General features: G+C 43.1%; 1 protein-coding gene across 1 annotated transcript; it reads right to left on the bottom strand.

Moving 5' to 3' along the window:
• Window positions 1-5: 5 nt before the first annotated feature.
• Window positions 6-19497, bottom strand: alpk3a (alpha-kinase 3a). Its single transcript, XM_071416807.1, has 14 exons — window positions 19152-19497; window positions 18514-18793; window positions 17483-17604; window positions 14735-14852; window positions 13158-14580; window positions 4979-7412; window positions 4584-4731; window positions 3814-3941; window positions 3677-3712; window positions 3260-3534; window positions 2714-2802; window positions 2306-2523; window positions 2161-2209; window positions 6-2000 (listed from the first exon to the last, which is right to left on the bottom strand). The coding sequence occupies exons 2-14, from the start codon at window positions 18651-18653 to the stop codon at window positions 1637-1639; spliced, it is 5544 nt and encodes a 1847-aa protein (XP_071272908.1). The 5' UTR covers window positions 18654-18793; window positions 19152-19497; the 3' UTR covers window positions 6-1636.
• Window positions 19498-19570: the final 73 nt, after the last annotated feature.

Raw genomic sequence — 19570 nt, 5'->3', positions numbered from 1 at the left:
ATTAATTGTATGTACACTTTTATTTTACAAAATCACAACATAACATACCAGATATTACAGTGTCAGGGACATTCATTTCAGTAGCATTCTGCCAACATATCAAACACTCTTAATCCCTCTTGCATGCTCTCACTCACTCACTCACACTCACTCACTCACTCACTCACTCACTCACTCACTCACTCACTCACTCACGTACATACTGTACGCTTCAAACTAGTGACAATATCCCCATCCCACCCCTCCCCCAGAAGTGTGAATGTTGAGAATGCATATAATTTTCAATCGCAAAAGTCAGCTGGAGGTGAGCTACTGCTTTACTGTGATCATGGGCCAGGTCCAAAGCAGTTTCTACATGGTTCTGATATTATAGCGCTTATTCTTTCACTTTGTGAGTTGACCCATTTAAATGGCACCAAACATGTGCATTCCAAAGTTAAAGCGTTTATTTCAGTAATCCCCTTATTGCTCTTCAACACTCAAGTTCAGTTAAAGAGTCAATCCTTTGAAGAACCAGGTTAAGGGGATCGGTGTACTGTACTGTTCCTTTGAAGAACCAGGTTAAGGGGATCGGTGTACTGTACTGTTCCTTTGAAGAACCAGGTTAAGGGGATCGGTGTACTGTACTGTTCCTTTGAAGAACCAGGTTAAGGGGATCGGTGTACTGTACTGTTCCTTTGAAGAACCAGGTTAAGGGGATCGGTGTACTGTACTGTTCCTTTGAAGAACCAGGTTAAGGGGATCGGTGTACTGTACTGTTCAGACTTAAGCATGTGAACATGTTCATTTCCAATGAACAGATTACAGGATTTGAACAAAGTTCAACAAAAATGAACTGAACTACTAAAACCTGGCAGTTTTCAAAAGGCAAGAAAACATTGGCAAAAAAAGTGCACAAAAACATATTCCCAGTGAAGAGGCAAGAGTAGTGTTGTCTTTGCTCAGTGTTCGGAAGACTGTAATGCGTAGTTTAAGGACATAATACTGCCATAATAGAAACAAGTAGAGCATGCTATACGACCAACAGTAACAAGATCCAATTACTGTTCAACAAAAACAATTTCAATGACCAAGACATATACATCCCAGATGTACAATGCAGTTGCTGCACTTCACTACCCTTGCATCTGCATCAAGCTATTAGAGCTCTGCTTACGGCCACGGCTTTGTATCCAGCACCATTGTTTCAACCACTTCATAAGTCTCTTCTTTTGAAGAGGACTGTACTGGATGTGTGAGAGAACTGTGTCCCATTTCCTTAGTGCTGGAAGTTTTCTTAAAGGTACTGTACCTCCTCCACTCACTTAAACCGTTTCAGCATTAATTAAGCTGGAGAATGGGGAGTATCTTACTACTACTGATGGTTATTGAGAAATTCACAGTAATGTTATATAAACATCCACTAGGGTGACCTATACCCTAGATTTTAACTCATCTCCCTGTTTGTCTCTCCTTCTTGGATGAAGACTTTTCAGGCACAAGCTCTGTAACATTTTGTTCAAGGCCATGCTGGTCGTTCTAGCTTCAACCCAACTAAATACAGCAATGGGTGACAGGAAAACATAAAAAAGCTGAACGTTGGCGTGAAAGAAAAGGGATGCTGCTTTGATATGTATTCTCTTTGGACGTTGCTACCTCATACCACAACTTTGAGACTCTCCTTGGGTTTGGCTGTGGACTGGTTGTCTTCTGTCTCCCTAGTCTTTCTAGGCACTTTTGGGCTGGAGGTGGCCTTTCTGGTTGTCAAGGGGCTGTTCAGTCCTTTTCTCTGCAGTTGGGGGCTGGATGAGCCCAACTTCCTGTTGAGCTGAGGGCTGGACGAGCCCAACTTCCTGACGAGCAAGGGGCTCCGGGAGCCTTTGATCTTGGGGGTCTGCTGCAGGGTGTCCATGGGCTTCAGGGTTCTCAGGCTGAGGAGCCCACAGTAGTAGTTACACTGATGCTGGGTCAGGAACTGCTCAAACACCTTAGGAGAACCATCCTCTGTAAGGCCTTGATACCTGCAATGCAGAAGTAATTTCATAACTAAGAGTCGGATAAGATGATGTGGACCAACTGGTAAAACATTAACACAGTATAGACCTACTTCAAATAATAGCATCAATAGGTATTTCCATATGACAACCTAAATATATTATTCTGATATTTCAATATACAAACCCCTTTGATTTCGTGACGATTCTAACTTTAGTGATCTTCGGTCCAACACCTGAAAGAAACAAAGTACATGGATCATATTGTTATTTGAACTGACTTTGTTCATCTTTTTCCGTTGAAAATGACCCTGTCTGCTAATCTTTCATACCCTCCAGCCCAGTAACCAGTAAGTTGCTGTTTGTCCATTGGTGTATCCAATGCTGGAAGGAGCAGCATTTCATTTCCACCTCTGAGGTGGCTCTGGTGATCAGCCTGCCTTTGGCATCCATCATACAGTACTTAAGGAAGATGCCCTTCAGGTCAGCCTCCACAGTGGCGTAAGGGACAGAGTTGGCAGGGCGGTACACCAGATAGAGAGGGCTCACTCTGTGTAAAGATGCAGCAAAACAAAGGTGTTGGCACGTGCAGGGAAAGAATTACATAATCATACTCAGCTGTTTTTTGTCCTCAATTTACTCATACTATTGTGTATTGATAATGATCATTAATAAGTGTATTCATAAAAAAAACATGTTTTAATGATCAAAATATACATTGCAGTCATTATATTACTTACTCCAGTGAAAAGCCAAAGTTTTCAATCACCCTCGCTTCAGCTGCAAAGATTTTGCAATACTCTCGAACTGTGTTTTGGATTTTGCACTCCTGGTGAGACAAAATGTGAAGATATGCCATATGCGTTTTCTCTACACTGAGGCTCTTCAATTCAATTGTTACACTAATCAACGCTGGTTATGCATTGGTATGAACCCTGGACTCAGTCTCTGACTTAGTACCTGAATGCTATTATTCGATAACACCACAAGACCAGGGTCATATTCATTATGGCACACTGTAGCAAAATGGTTTGCAACGGAAAACTAGAGTTCAGGTAGTCCCTTCCCTCCCTGTTTCAGTCCATTTTCCTCTGTTTGGTGCCTAATAAATACGACCCAGTAGAGATTACTTCCTATGTTGCAATACCAAACAACAGCTGACCATTTCTGTAAATTTTTTCATGCTTGACACAGAAATGCAGAGTCAGAGCAATACATAACTCTATAGGAGAGCTGTTCTTGTGATGAAATGTACTGTACATACTGTACTGTACAATAAGACTCACTTGCTTAGTAATTTCCATGTTTCTCTCTGCAAGGTTGCTCTCCTGTTTGGTCCCATAGGCGATGGGGCTTTGTAATTTAATGATACAGGTGGTTCCGGACTCAAACACAGGGTCTAGGCCATAGATAACCTTCGCCCTGCAGGCCTTGTGTGCACAGCCCTCTCCCAGGTGGGCCTCCTGTGTCATGATGCGCCCAAAGAACTTCTCCCCCCAGTAGCCTGGGTCTGCTAGGCCTTTGGTGAATAGCATTGGAGTCATTTCCATCTCTTCTCCAACTGTAAAGAACACAATATGAATGTCAGAAGCTCTCCACAGGAGTAGTAACACTGTTAGAATAATTGCCATAAGGTATGCAACAATACAGCAAGCAAATAGAAGTTATTACTGTATAAACCTCTCAGTGCCTGTGAGGCTTACCTTCTAAATCCTCCCGCAGGAAGTACTCTGAAAGTACTGCAGAAGAAGAGAAAACAATCACAAATGGTAACTCATGGAAAAAATTGTTGAAATAATATTGTGTGATTTCAAAATTATGTTCAGTTGACATCACTTACGGTCTACGCTGAGAAGGAAGTCAGTGGAATCTGTCCCAAATTCGTTCTTGATTGAGCAGCCATACACCCCACAATCTCGACTGGATGTCTGGACGATGGCCAACGCCACTTGGCTTTCATCTCCTCCACTGGGAAATAAAGTAAAATAAACAGGTTGACGTGACACAAGGCATACGCTCACGGCTTATTCAAACGCTCACGTCATGTTCAATATCGTATTCACCTCCACAAGAGGTCACTGTGCGACTGAGACTGAGACAGACAGTAGTGCTGCGTGCCGTGCTTGGCGAGGGGAGATTTTGCTGACCCAGCAGCCAATAGCACAGATCTAGACTTTAATGTCCCCTGGTGATTGCGAAATAGAGTGTCTCAGTTTACAGTGGCTGTGTCTGGCCAAAGATTCACCTTGCATCACAGTAGGGCTCAGAGCTGGGTGGACTCCCTGGTCACATGAGCTGGATACCTCTCCGAGTGAGAATGAGAAAATGGCATGACTGTGTGATGGCCACGCTGGTATTATTAAAGGCAGTTCATCTTCACAACATTAGTCCTTCATATATAGCATATGGCCCAGATTAACCAGTCTATTGGGCTATTAATTAATGTTTACAGTATCACTGTATAAAGCAACTGTTTTCAGAGGGCTGGTGTCTAACACTGTAACTACATAATGGCTTTGATCAGGTTGAGTATAAATGAGATTTCACCACTAGATTGTATGGCAAGCAGATACTGTAAACTCTGGGATGGGAGATTGCCTAGAGATTTACCTTCTTTTCACCTCTACTATCTCTTCCTCGTCCCTGTACCACTTGATGGTGGAGTCACTGAGCACGTTGAAGAACTGGCACCAGAGCTTCAAGTGTCCTGAGGCATCTGGGAAAGGCTCTCCCCTGATCTTACGGATAACCTGAGGAGCTGGTGGGAGAGGGAGGGGGGACAACAAGGTAAAGATATACTGTACATGATACTCTCTAATGTTTTCACTTCCTCCAGTGGAAGCTTCCTGATCAGCCCACCCTGATAGGAGACACATGTCTACTGTACAGTCCCTGAGTTACCAACACCAAGAGATGAGCAAAACAACAATATTGGGTTAATGTAAAACAACTAACTCATTTAAAATCAAACACAATCTCCTACTTTTCCTATTTTATTGTTTTACCTTTGAAGGGGTTCTGCTTCTCCTTCTCAGGAGGTTTGACCTCAGTCTTGGGGCTCTCTGGCTCCTCAGTGCTGATCTCTTCCACAACTTTGGGCACCTCCAGGGTGGCCTTCCTACGGCTCAGAAGAGGGGACCGTCTCTCCAGCGGTGGGGTCTGTGAGCCTGCTGGTGCCTGCAGGAACGCTGCCCTGCGAGCCTGACTGGGTGACATATATGGAGCCTCCTTCTTGACCTGGGTGTCCAGCGGACTACCACCCACACCCAGCGCCACCACTACCCCAACCCCTTCTCCCTCCCTGGGGATGAAGATCTTGCGGCGAGCTCCAGAGGCCAGCTCTTCGGGCGTGGCAGAGCGGATGAGGGTCAGACTGTCCCTTCTTTTCAACCTGGGGCTGCTCTCACAGGACAGGGAGGACGTTGGGGTGTCTCCACCACTCTGCTCCGATACTGCCTTCTCACTGTTAGGAGGGTCATCCACAGTAATGGCAGGGGGAGTCCTTGACGTGAGTCTGCGGAGACTGCTGGGACTCCTGGGGGGTGTTGGGGGTTTGACAGCAAGCCTTTCAATAGGGTTTCTTTCTCTTGGTTCATCGCCAATGATGTAAGACTCTATCCTTGACTCTTTGAGTGGTTTTACTTTTTCAGTTTCAGTAAAACCGATGTCCACAGCTTTTTGTATTGTTGTTACTTCTGTTGGCATTAAGGCTTTATATGACACAGAGGGGATGTTGTCTATCATACTCTGTTCCTTTGTTTCTGTAGTCTGTTTCTGTGGATCACTATGGGTTTTGTCAGACTCATAGGAAGTAACATTTTCAAAATCACTCTTGACCCCCCTGAGCATATCCGTCAATGATTCTGATTCTTTATTCTCATTTTTAGGAAGCTCCTTGCTTTCAGAAATAGGAGGGACCACACGCAGAGGCACACTGGGTGCTTCCTTTGGCTTTCCTCTATCTAAGACGGAGGGCTTGACATGTGGATGTTCATGATCTATTTTCCTGAGTTTACTGTCATCAGTATAGGAAACATTTATTGTAGGAATTAACGTCTTTGTGAGCCACTCATTCTTTATGTTAGTTGACTGCTCTGCCGTAGGTGTTTTTGCCTCTTCAACTGGTTGTGGAACTTCCTGCAATTTCTCTGTTGGTCGGATGATTTCATCATTCCACATACTTTCTTGAGTGGGTGTCACATCTATAACCACTGGGGTAAAAGCTGAGCTATTTTCTGCTATCATTATGCCTGACACATCATTTGCAACATCCTTTTGGAAAATGTCTGGCTCTGATGTACGTTCATTTGGTGTAATAGGTATCAATGGCTGTGTAGGCTCTTTGACTTCTGCTTCCATAATCTCTATATTTGGTATAATCATTTGCTTTTCTTTTATCTGTTGTTCTGGCACAATTATTTTGATTTCTGGGATTCTAAGAGCAGAATCTACCATTCTAATCTCTGGTACATTTCCAAAGTATCCACCCAGATGAGTGGAATTAGCCTCTGGACTGGTAACTGATGCTGACACTGGTGGCTCAGGGGACACAATGACAGAGCCTTTCACAGGCTGGGTCTCTGAGTGGATCTTAGATTCACCCAGCACTTCCACCTTTATTTCAGTCACCTTTTCTTCTGTTTCAACATGTCTCTCAATAGTGCGGGTTGGCACGTCGTTTCCCTCTAAGTTCACATCCTTTTGCTCAGACGTTTTCTGCACAATAGGTGCCACCTGTTCTTGTATCTTCAGGTTGCCAAATGAACTGTCCACAAAACCTTTCTCCAAAGCAGGAGTATATTCCACTTTTAAGGCACGTTCAAGACTTTCCTCCAAAGCTAAGGTAGAATTCTCTTTTATGTTGAGATAATGGTCCCCCCCTGCCACAGGAGGGCATTCCTCTGGTGTATTTTGACCATCATTCTCTGAACTCTCTGGGAGCAAACTTTTGAAATGGATCTCCTTGTTATGTATCTTCTCTCTATTCTCCTCTAAAACACTCACATTTAAAGTGGGACATGGTTGATTCTCTACTTTGACATCACCTTTCTCTCCTTTCTCCTCAAAAGCACAATAACATTTATCTTGTGTCTCATAGACACTTCCAATGCCCTTCTCATCCACATGCATTGCCTTCTCTTTCTCACTTTCTGTGGTTACTGTCATCAGGCCGAGGTTGACTGTGGGTGAGATATTATTGTTAGGAGCACTCCCGCTTTCACCCACACTAGTGCGGTTTGACATATGGAAACCTGCTCCACTGCTGGGGTCTGGGCTCCATGGAGTGTCAGATGGACCCTGTTTGTGTAAATCTTCAGTTTTGGCATCATGTCTTGTCACCTGATCAGTCCCGGAAGAAAACACTTGGATGTTTGGCTCATGTGGGGCTGAGACAACCACATGGGGGACAGGGTCTGCCTGGATCTGGTCCACGGTTGCCTTGAGGCAAAAACAAACACAGCTGTTTAGTACCACAAAACATCAACACACTCAAATGGTATTTGGAAATACCTGAACAACACAGTGGCGACCTGTCATTCAGGGCAGGTGGGGCAGAGCCCCATCTGTTTTGAGCCCAACCTGTTTAGCTAAAAAAAAAGAAAAAAACATTTTGTTGTTGCCTGTTTTACATGTTATTTTGGCAATAATACGTGTCACATATCAGTTTGCAACAATGTAAAAAATGTATAATTGAGTTAATAAAGCCACGTACAAACATGGTCTCTTTTTTTCTTTCTTGAGAAAGGCCGCTCCAAAATGCTGGTGTTTCAGCCTACAGTAGCTCAGTTCTTTCTGTGGTTGTGGGGCAGCCAGCGGAAAATACGGAGCGTAGGGGTTGGTAATGTTCTCTAGTTGTAGCGTGATTGGCTCAGTGTTCTGTCACTCATGGGGACACTACATCACTGCAAAATTTACGGGGAGAGCTCGAAAATTCAAGCCCCTTGGGTGCTGCCATTGAGCATCGGACCACTTCCGCATTGAGCGAGTCACTGGTACTTCCTGCTTTAGTTTTTGCTTGTAAGCAGGAATCAGGAGGATAGAGCTATGTTCAGATTTGCCAAATGGAGGGCGAGGGAGAGCTTTGTATGTGTCTTTGTGTGTGCAGTAAAGGTGGTCTAGAATTGTCTTTTCTCTGGTTAAACATGTGACATGCTGGTAGAAATGAAGTAAAACGGATTTAAGTTTGCCTGCATTAAAGTCCCCGGCCACTAGGAGCGCCGCTTCTGGATAAGCATTTTCTTGTATGCTTATTGCCTTATACAGCTCAATGAGTGCGGTCTTAGTGCCAGCATCGGTTTGTGGTGGTATATAGACAGCTATGAATAACATAGATAAGAACTCTCTTGGTAGATAGTGTGGTCTACAGCTTATCATGAGGTACTCTACCTCAGGTGAGCAATATTTCGAGACTTCTTTAACATTAGACATGTTAAACCAGCCAGCTCTATATTATCCGTGTCGTCGTTCAGCCACACCTCGGTGAATCATAAGATATTACAGTTTTTAATATCTCGTTGGTAGGATATTCTCGACCGTAGATCATCGAGTTTGTTTTCCATTGATTGCATGTTGGCCAATAGAACCAATGGTATGACGATTTACTCACTCGCCTACGAATCCTAACAAGGCATCCAGACCTTCTCCCTCTGTATCTCCGCCTTTCTTCACGTGAATGACGGGATGTGGACCTGTTCCCCCGGAAAGCAGTATATCCTTTGCAACAGACTCGTTAAAGAAAAAATCTTCGTCCAGTTCGAGGTGAGTAATCACTGTTCTGATATCCAGAAGCTCTTTTCGGTCATAAGAGACAGTAGCAGCAACTTTATGTACATAATAAGTTACAAACAATGCGAAAAAACAAACAAACTAGCACAGTTGGTTAGGAGCCCGTAAAACAGCAGCCATCCCATCCGGTGCCATTATCAAAGATTAGCATTTAAAGATGACCACTGATATAATATAAAGCCAGAACATCTAAAGATCCCTATACAGTATCAGAGTTTTCATCATACGTGAACTGTATAACCTTTGTGAACATGTTGTATCAGCAACATGTTGTAACATGTTGTATCCGTTTGACCACAGACAATATATAATTTTTTTCACAACCTTTCAGTTTTCAATGAACTCGCCCTTACCATATTGAGTAGGCTAGAGGTTAGTTGAAACCAAGATTTGGCAAATACAAAGAGTTTTTCATAAAACTGACAGTTTTGTCTACACAAGATAAGCTAAACAGCTCCTCTTTTTTCCATACAAGGAAACAACCTGTAATCAAACTACTGCTACTGTATTACATTTGGCAGTATAATCAACAAAATAATCATATGATTTGATGATACAAAGATGCAATAAATTCAAGCATTCTTATATTTTGTTCTGTTTCATGCTTTTCTATTTTGCAGTAATGTACACTGCTCAAAAAAATAAAGGGAACACTAAAATAACACATCCTAGATCTGAATGAATGAAATATTCTTATTAAATACTTTTTTCTTTACATAGTTGAATGTGCTGACAACAAAATCACACAAAAATTATCAATGGAAATCAAATTTATCAACCCATGGAGGTCTGGATTTGGAGTCACACTCAAAATTAAAGTGGAAAACCACACTACAGGCTGATCCAACTTTGATGTAATGTCCTTAAAACAAGTCAAAATGAGGCTCAGTAGTGTGTGTGGCCTCCACGTGCCTGTATGACCTCCCTACAACGCCTGGGCATGCTCCTGATGAGGTGGCGGATGGTCTCCTGAGGGATCTCCTCCCAGACCTTGACTAAAGCATCCGCCAACTCCTGGACAGTCTGTGGTGCAATGTGGCGTTGGTGGATGGAGCGAGACATGATGTCCCAGATGTGCTCAATTGGATTCAGGTCTGGGGAACGGGCGGGCCAGTCCATAGCATCAATGCCTTCCTCTTGCAGGAACTGCTGACACACTCCAGCCACATGAGGTCTAGCATTGTCTTGCATTAGGAGGAACCCAGGGCCAACCGCACCAGCATATGGTCTCACAAGGGGTCTGAGGATCTCATCTCGGTACCTAATGGCAGTCAGGCTACCTCTGGCGAGCACATGGAGGGCTGTGCGGCCCCCCAAAGAAATGCCACCCCACACCATGACTGACCCACCACCAAACCGGTCATGCTGGAGGATGTTGCAGGCAGCAGAACGTTCTCCACGGCGTCTCCAGACTCTGTCACATCTGTCACGTGCTCAGTGTGAACCTGCTTTCATCTGTGAAGAGCACAGGGCGCCAGTGGCGAATTTGCCAATCTTGGTGTTCTCTGGCAAATGCCAAACGTCCTGCACGGTGTTGGGCTGTAAGCACAACCCCCACCTGTGGACGTCGGGCCCTCATACCACCCTCATGGAGTCTGTTTCTGACCGTTTGAGCAGACACATGCACATTTGTGGCCTGCTGGAGGTCATTTTGCAGGGCTCTGGCAGTGCTCCTCCTGCTCAAAGGCGGAGGTAGCGGTCCTGCTGCTGGGTTGTTGCCCTCCTACGGCATCCTCCACGTCTCCTGATGTACTGGCCTGTCTCCTGGTAGCGCCTCCATGCTCTGGACACTACGCTGACAGACACAGCAAACCTTCTTGCCACAGCTCGCATTGATGTGCCATCCTGGATGAGCTGCACTACCTGAGCCACTTGTGTGGGTTGTAGACTCCGTCTCATGCTACCACTAGAGTGAAAGCACCGCCAGCATTCAAAAGTGACCAAAACATCAGCCAGGAAGCATAGGAACTGAGAAGTGGTCTGTGGTCACCACCTGCAGAACCACTCCTTTATTGGGGGTGTCTTGCTAATTGCCTATAATTTCCACCTGTTGTCTATTCCATTTGCACAACAGCATGTGCAATTTATTGTCAATCAGTGTTGCTTCCTAAGTGGACAGTTTGATTTCACAGAAGTGTGATTGATTTGGAGTTACATTGTGTTGTTTAAGTGCTCCCTTTATTTTTTTGAGCAGTGTATTTGAAGGGAGACCATTGTGTTATGATAATTGAGGTGTTTACCTGTCAGGCAGGTTAAAGTATCCTGAGAAGGAACCGGTTGTGATGAAATTGGGGATTTCCCCAGTCCTTTAACAGGTGTGTTATTTACACAATGAGCTAGTGAGCTGAATGAATGAGTGCCTGTCTGTTGGCAAGGGACCATAAACTGATCCCAGCTCAAGTGACTCATGCTCAAAGTAATTTACTGTTGCCCGGCACATGCTAAGAAAATTCAGTTGTCTTTGGGGAAATAGGGACAACACCTACGTGACTTGAACTTAAAAGTCATACATTATATTTGTGTCAACATATTTCCTGTTTTGAAAAACTGAACCAAATAAAAGTAACAATGCCTGAGGTAAAAGCAATGTCCATCTTAATTCAAACAAATGTTTCAGACAATTAAAAAAGTATATTTTAATGCAATCTTCTTTTTCCTGGATTACAGATTTGTTTGAAGAGCACTATGTAGTTTACACTGAATCATAACATTTATCATTTTGAGGAATCTATGTCAGTCCTATCTACAACTTCCCCTGACTTTTTTCTTAGGTCATTTTTTTTCTTAAGTCATTAATGATAAATCACTTTCATGTGCTCCTGACAGAAAAAAAGCCACGTGAAGTTCCATGACAACATGTTAGAACAGGAGAGCCCATAAAATAGAAGTTGTGGTTAATGGAGAGGAACTGGTGTCACGTTCAATCTAAAAATGGAGCTCTGGCAAGAACTAGGCCTCTTTATTTCACTGAAGTTTCACTCTTGTGCGCAAGCACAAGTTCTGTCGAATGTTATGAGTTCCTCCAACTGATTTGCTCCAACATCTAACATTAACTCGCCACAACAGAAAAGGGGAGTTGCAGTTCCACATTATGGAGAAACCTGTTCACAAAACCACTGCTTGCCAGGTGTAAGTGTGTGTTAAGAGTGGAGAGCAGCTCCCCTTACTGCACATGTTCTTCTCATCCAATACAAACACACTGGACAGAAGACTTGGAGGTTAATGAAATTAGCACCATAGGGGACTAATAGAATCTGTGTCATCATGTGTCACTGGCATTGAGCGAGATGTGGATTCTAGTTGCATTACTGACACAATCTTTCAGCATTTCAACTAGAAAGGAAGTAAATCCATGAAATAAAACCATATCTGTTTGCCAGTGAAGTTAATGATGAGCCATACTGTTACATAGTCTACAGTATAACATGGAATTTAACAATGTCAGTAAGTCATGTGAGCAGAGCTCATTGTTGAAATGTAATCCTATTTCATGGTCACAACATAATGGTAGGCTTATCTTATTGTCTCAGTACATGCAAACGAAAGCTAATACAACCCTGAGAGTTTGACAGGGAGATAGAAGCACCAGTGCCCAGTCACTCTACGTATGGAGAGGCTTCCTCCATTACAGAAGAGACAGAGTTTTATGTGTCCAATGTGAAGAGGTCCTACTCTCATGCCAGGGCCTGCCTCAGAGACCACAAGACCCTGATACCCTGTGTCTACACGCTCAGCCATCTTTGGCATGTCGGTCCAATTTTGACAAGTGGATTACCATTAAAGCCCAGTGGAAAGAGTGCACAGAGAATTACAACATTTGTTTCATCAGTGCAATTTATAGTGTTTGTAAAGACAAATTTTTTCATCACCTCATCCAATCTCCCTGAGAATTATTTGTATTAGTCAAGAGCAGACTGCCCCAACAGTCTCATTCTTTTATACAAGTTGACATGTTCATGTAGGCAAGTTCCTTGTTTCCCTCCCTACATTGTGCGAGGTGTAGCTCTCGAGTGATACTAATGCACTGAAACTTACACTCTCAACAGTCTAGATGGTGTAACAGAGCCTGGATGACTGGTGCTGATAGTTTCCTAAATGGGCTAGTGTGTTCTGTCTGCTCCAGAGCATAGGTGGTGCCTACGAACACAGAACAACTAACAAACCCATAGTCTCTGATACCATTCATCTGCATCCACCATGTTCTCCGTAGTCTGGACTCTGGACATTATCTGTCTATTTGCTGTGGCTTAATCATTTGTACAGTTTTGGCTGTTGGCCTGGTGTGGTTAGATTCAAGTCTTGTTGCACAAATGTACAATCTATAAATAACCCGGCCTACTGCAGTGTGAGACTGAGACTGAGCGGTCAAGATGATCTCAGAAGCAACAAGGTACTTACCTCACTGAGGGCTGGAGGGCCAGATGTGGGCACTGTCTCTGTACTGCTGCTGATCATCACCTCCGGACATACCTCCTTCTGCTCAACATGCTCCAGTGAATCAGGCACACTCTCTGGTGCTCTTCTGAGAGCTGAAGGGGGTTCTTCTGAGTGTGAAACAGTAAATCCATGCTTGTGTTCAGCTGAGTTCAACCTCTCAAATGACGCTAGCTGCTTGTGTGGTACGTTAGTTTTTGGTGCTACTACCGCCATGGGCACTGTCTCCTCTGTGGGGGTTTTATACACCTCTGGGTGACCATCTGGCTCCTGTGGATGGGGAGGGCTAGGGTACGGCTGCGTTGGGGCAACTGGATGACCTCTGTCCCTCTCCTGAACTTTCACATGATGATCAGAAGAAGCATGATCCTTCTTACTCTTACCAAAGAAAAAGTATTTGACTGAGTGGAGCACATTGGAAAGAGTTTCCTGAATGTGGTGGTAATCTTGAGGATCTCCCTCCTTATAGACATGCGTCTTAGCCTCCATTCTGACCTCTGAGGCAGTGTTGTTATGTCCTGTTATCCTTTGCAACTGCTCTGCCTCTCTTGCTCTTTGTTTATCTCTCTCAATTGACATTTTCTCTCTTTCCTGTTCTTCTCCAAGCATCCTCTCTCTCTCTGCCGTTCCTCTTTCTGACCTCTCTCTCCCCTTCTCCTCTCTTTCTTTCTGTTTTTCTGCATTTGTTTTAGGATCTGTAGTAGTAGTATCCATTGCCTCCACTGCCACAGTTTCCTCCACTCGTGCAGGGATCTTCTTTTCCTCAGCAGTCTGTGAATGAAGGGTCTCTGACAGAAATTGAGCCAAACTTATTCCTCCATCATATGCATTTTCACTGGTGCCCGGTCCTGTATGACTACTGTTACTGCTGACAACCCCAGAATCTATACCATTTGAGATCTTCATCTTCTTTTTGGCAAAGATTTCTGTGGTTGGGGGCTTGGTGGTGACAATCTCCACATTGTCAAAGTCATTGTTGGGAGTCTTGCTCCCATTCTCTGTAGTCGTCACTGCGGCCGGTTCACTGACTTCAGCACTGGCCCCATTAGGTTCTACAGCCGCTGCCCCCTGGCTGACTGTGTTCTCCTCCCCATCCGGTGGTGAAGAGAGGGCACTTGGGGTCCGGCGCTTCCTCTGAGGGGCGATCGGGCTGTTCTGGAGAGGCTTCTGTTCCTGAGGCTCCTTCTGGACATTCTCATTGCCCCTTCTCCTGCTCTCTTCCAACTCCCTCTTCTTGTTCTCTGCCTTCTCTTTCAGCTTGCCAAAGAACCTCTGGTGGATCTTGAACTCGCTCATGGTGCCCACCTCCAGAACCCCAGAGCAGGAGACAATGCCTTTGCTGTTCCTGGCTGAAGCCTGATAGATGGCTGCATCATCCACTGTGCAGCTGGAAAGAGAGAGACTCAAATCATTTTGGGAACAGTGCAGGCACCATTGAGCACAAGAATACACATATTCTAAACCCAAATTGTAATCGTTGAATTTCCTGACATTTATTATCTGGTGTAAATTGTGTATGGTATTCTCATTGCCTTACATACTTGTAAATTTGGAGTGTGTGAGTTTTTCCATTGCGGCCAATTTCATATTTTGGAAGACCGCAGTATCGGTCCAACTCCATGTCGTCTCTGTACCACGTCAGTTCTGGGGCTGGGTTTCCTGTGGACATCACATGGAGATGGTACAGTTGAAGTCGTAAGTTTACATACACCTTAGCCAAATACATTTAAACTCAGTTTTTCACAATTTCTGACATTTAATCCTAGTTAAAATTCCCTGACTTAGGTCAGTTAGGATCACCACTTTATTTTAAGAATGTGAAATGTCAGAATAATAGTAGAGAGAATGATATATTTGAGCTTTTATTTATTTCATCACATTCCCAGTGGGTCAGAAGTTTACATACACTCAATTAGTATTTGATAGCATTGCCTTTAAATTGTTTAACTTGGGTCAAACGTTTCGGGTAGCCTTCCACAAGCATCCCACAATAAGTTGGGTGAATTTTGGCCCATTCCTCCTGACAGAGCTGGTGTAACTGAGTCAGGTTTGTAGGCATCCTTGCTCGCACACGCTTTTTCAGTTCTGCCCACAAATTTTCTATAGGATTGAGGTCAGGGCTTTATGATGGCCACTCCAATACTTTGACTTTGTTGTCCTTAAGCCATTTTGCCACAATTTTGGAAGTTTGCTTGGGGACTGCACATGGGGACAAAGATCGTACTTTTTGGAGAAGTGTCCTCTGGTCTGATGAAACGAAAATTGAACTGTTTGGCTATAATGACCATTGTTATGTTTGGAGGAAAAAGGGGGAGGCTTGCAAGCCGAAGAACACCATCCCAACCATGAATCACGGGGGTGGCAGCGTCATGTTGTGGGGGTGCTTTGCTGCAGGAGGGACTGGTGCACTTCACAAAATAGATGGCATCGTGACCCCACATTGTCCATTTGAAAGGCCCATTTGAGACCAAGCTTTAACTTCCTGACTGATGTCTTGAGATGTTGCTTCAATATATCCACATAATTTTCCTCCCTCCCTCGCGATGCCATCTATTTTGTGAAGTGCACCAGTCCCTCCTGCAGCAAAGCACCCCCACAACATGACGCTGCCACCCCCGTGATTCATGGTTGGGATGGTGTTCTTCGGCTTGCAAGCCTCCCCCTTTTTCCTCCAAACATAACAATGGTCATTATGGCCAAACAGTTCTATTTTCGTTTCATCAGACCAGAGGACACTTCTCCAAAAAGTACGATCTTTGTCCCCATGTGCAGTTGCAAACCGTAGTCTGACTTTTTGATGGCGGTTTTGGAGCAGTGGCTTCTTCCATGCTGAGCGGCCTTTCAGGTTATGTCGATATAGGACTCGTTTTACTGTGGATAGAGATACTTTTGTACTTGTTTCCTCCAGCATCTTCACAAGGTCCTTTGCTGTTGTTCTGGGATTGATTTGCGTTAAAGTACGTTAATCTCTAGGAGACAGAACGCGTCTCCTTCCTGAGCGGTATGACGGCTGCATGGTCCCATAATTGCGTACTATTGTTTGTACAGATGAACGTGGTACCTTCAGGCGTTTGGAAATTGCTCCAAAGGATGAACCAGACTTGTGGAGGTCTACAATTTTTTTTCTGAGGTCTTGGCTGACTTCTTTTGATTTTCCCTTGATGTCAAGCAAAAAGGCACTGAGTTTGAAGGTATGCCTTGAAATACAACCACAGATACATCTTCCAATTGACTCAAATGAAGTAAATTAGTCTCAGAAGCTTCTAAAGCCATGACATCATTTTCGGGAATTTTCCAAGCTGTTTAAAGGCACAGTCAACTTAGTGTATGTAAACTTCTGACCCACTGGAATTATGATACAGTGAGTTAAAAGTGAAAAAATCTGTCTGTAAAGAATTGTTGGAAAAATTACTTGTGTCATGCACAAAGTAGATTACCTAACCGACTTGCCAAAACTATAGTTTGTTATCAAGAAATTTGTGGGGTGGTTGAAATACAAAGTGAATTTAAACTTCTGACTTCAACTGTACATCACAGACATACAGTGTAAAATAATGACCTGGTTAAATACTCCAAAAACCTATTTTTTATTAGATATAGTTTCATGTTTATCTCTCATTAAGATTATGCCCCGTATGATCATTATTTTAATTTCCAGGTTACCATTGAGGTATGAACACAGTAGCCATTAGCTGTTTTTTCATGCATCTTATGAATTAATTAATCAGCAATAAAACAAAAGGAACAGAAAGCTTTGAAAGGAAATTGTATCAAGAACCAAGGCCTGCTTCAGACTGCTGCGTCATGGCAGTGTGCAAGGCCACAAGTTCTACTGCTGTGGTTGAGAAGGGGCCAACTCAGATGCCGGGGGGAAGGAAATAGCAAAACCTGCTTAGATTTTTAATCCTATTTATGTCTTGCCTCTCTGCGCCAACATTATGCCATTGCTAATTTAGTCTCAGCTGCCTTTACTTTTTAACAGTTTTATTTTATTTTCGGATTAATGAATAAGCTACAGAAGAAAACATAACAATAAGCAGTCATAAGCATTTTAAAGTAACTTTTCTCTTTTCATTGTCTTCAATTGACGTTTATATATGCATTGCCCTTCTCAATTCATGTTTGCATCGCTGTTCAGAAGTAGGTTTGTTTCTCTGCTTTGATTTCAAACTAACCACAGAATGACTAATACCATCGCCTACTCATAACTATCTAAAGCATTCCAACACACATACACAAATGCACGTAAGTAGGTCAACTCTGAGGGAGGTTGTTTAGTGTAGGCCTACCTGTAACCACACATGTCAACTTCACATTACAGTTCTCTGACACGGCCTTGGATTTTAAGGTGGTCTCAAATACAGGCTGGGTGTCCTCAGTCAGCTGAGCCATTACACCAAACAATGTACTCCTGGAGACAGAAAGGGTGCTTTAGCTTTAGTGTCTGTTCTTCAGGGCATGTGCTGAAGTTCTTTCCAATGAGAAAGCCAATATTTCAAGGATCTTTTAGCCAACCATTATTCATTCTACACTTCCCACTGGGCACATAGTGGTTGAATCAACGTTGTTTTCACGTAATTTTTACGAACTTACGCTGAAACAATGTGGAATAGACGTTGAATAGACATCTTTGCACAGTGTGTTGTTTATTCCAGGGAGGGGAAGAAGGCAGTTCATGATCATTACTGATTGTGAAGGAAGATTGAGATTGCTCTCTCAAATATTTTACATTTCTTAGCAGTTGAGAAAGTGACATGGAAACAGTGCCTATAATGTCGTTGAAAATATACATATAACTTTGTATGAATTAAATTGTATATCAACGTTGATGTCCAATAACATCAAAGAAGTCAATATAACATATTCACTTACAGCATTGTTAAAAACAGGTGTAGATTTGCTCTTTCACTCTTGGGTGTAACCAGGAAGGGTGGTTAAAATGTTAGAAAGAATGCATTACCTCGATTACCTGATTTGAGAATACCTTGAGTAGCTATTCATAGAAGGCAAATAAAGGCATCCCATCAGTCATATTGGTGGTTTTGTGTCTTAGATTATTTTACATGGGACTCATTTGTATATATAAAGTAGGCTACAAATGAAGAATACTTACCGGTATTCTAAGAGCTGTGCTTTTCTTTAGAATACTGAAATACTGTTGCATGGTTAATATTTGCCATGTAACATTTGCATTTTGGATTAGAAGAATGCTCCACAGATTAGTTGAGACGACCAAAATATCTAATGAATGTGTGTGGTGGACAGAGTCACACTGAAATGCCTAGAGTCGTAATGAAACAAGGAAGAAGAGGTCATCTACCTGTTTTCGGGCCTGACATTGGAGAGGTAGTTGCAGCTCTCCATGCGGCCATTCGAAGAGCTGACCTCCTCCTCATTGTAGCTGCCGCCGGACCTCCCATTGCCAGAGTAAGAACGGGTCATTGGTCTTCTGGAAGTCATTGTCCACTCAACAGATATTCCCACAAATATAAAGGAAAAGTGTCGACTACAGAAGACTGGTCCTTGAGTAAAAAAAGCTCAGCTTGGCATGGATCAAAGCCCCAGTTTCAAGTTGCAGTGTCTTATCGATGTAAGAGTTGCTGGAAAAGAAAGGAGAAAACAGCTGTGAATACTGTAAAAATTTGATCTAGATTAGTCTTTGGGAAACCTTTCAACAACTCAAATAGATCCTTGAATAAAAAATAACATGTATGCACCTTTCTCAAGCAATGTAACAATTATTAAACAAAAATATAATTCAGACAGTGGTAACTGCTTTCCTTTGACCAAGCTAAGCAGTTGCAATGGAGAATGTTATAAATAGGAACTGCTATCAGGCTCTACAAGGGTTTTTAGGAGTCAAACATAATCCTTAGACATTATTTTACAATTCAGAGGTGAACATTGAACTCAAACACTTCTTGGTTGAAAGAAAAGTGTATAATATTGTGAACTTACCATTTATAGGCTTTTCAGTGTCCTTTGGAGCCTGATTCCCAGCAGCAAAACTCTGAATGCAATTGTCAATCATAGGCGTACTTGTGGTGCCATCAGGACCCTATTTATAGCAGGCATACAAATAGCCGCAAGTGCACATCACATTTTCCCAAGCTAGCCTTCAGACATATATTCAACAACAAATCTATAAATTCCCAAATTGGAAGAAAGTATGTCAAATAAATATCACAAGAGATATCAGATCATTATACACTATCATAGTTGACCAAGCAAGGTCATGTTAAACATACAACCTTTTAACATGTTGACAGCAGTGAGGATAGACTCATATTTCGGTGGGACACTGTGTTGGTGGCAGACTTGTTGCAAAACACTAATATGTTGTGCATCCAGAGATACTTTTTGTCAGTGCTTGGTTC

This window comes from Salvelinus alpinus, chromosome 9 (genome assembly GCF_045679555.1).
Source record: "Salvelinus alpinus chromosome 9, SLU_Salpinus.1, whole genome shotgun sequence".
In the NCBI taxonomy this organism is placed as follows: Eukaryota; Metazoa; Chordata; class Actinopteri; order Salmoniformes; family Salmonidae; genus Salvelinus; species Salvelinus alpinus.
This window is presented reverse-complemented; position numbering and strand designations above follow the sequence as displayed.

What these genes read in the sequence shown, in the direction of transcription:
- alpk3a (XM_071416807.1), bottom strand. Translation starts at nt 18,653, where the DNA reads ATGACTTCCAGAAGACCAATGACCCGTTCTTACTCTGGCAATGGGAGG. An exon ending in AATGTCAGGCCCGAAAACAG is followed by an intron (nt 17,605 to 18,513) that starts GTAGATGACCTC and finishes TTCTGTCTCCAG; the next exon opens with GAGTACATTGTTTGGTGTAA. An exon ending in AACTTTGGCTTTTCACTGGA is followed by an intron (nt 2,524 to 2,713) that starts GTAAGTAATATA and finishes ATCTTTACACAG; the next exon opens with AGTGAGCCCTCTCTATCTGG.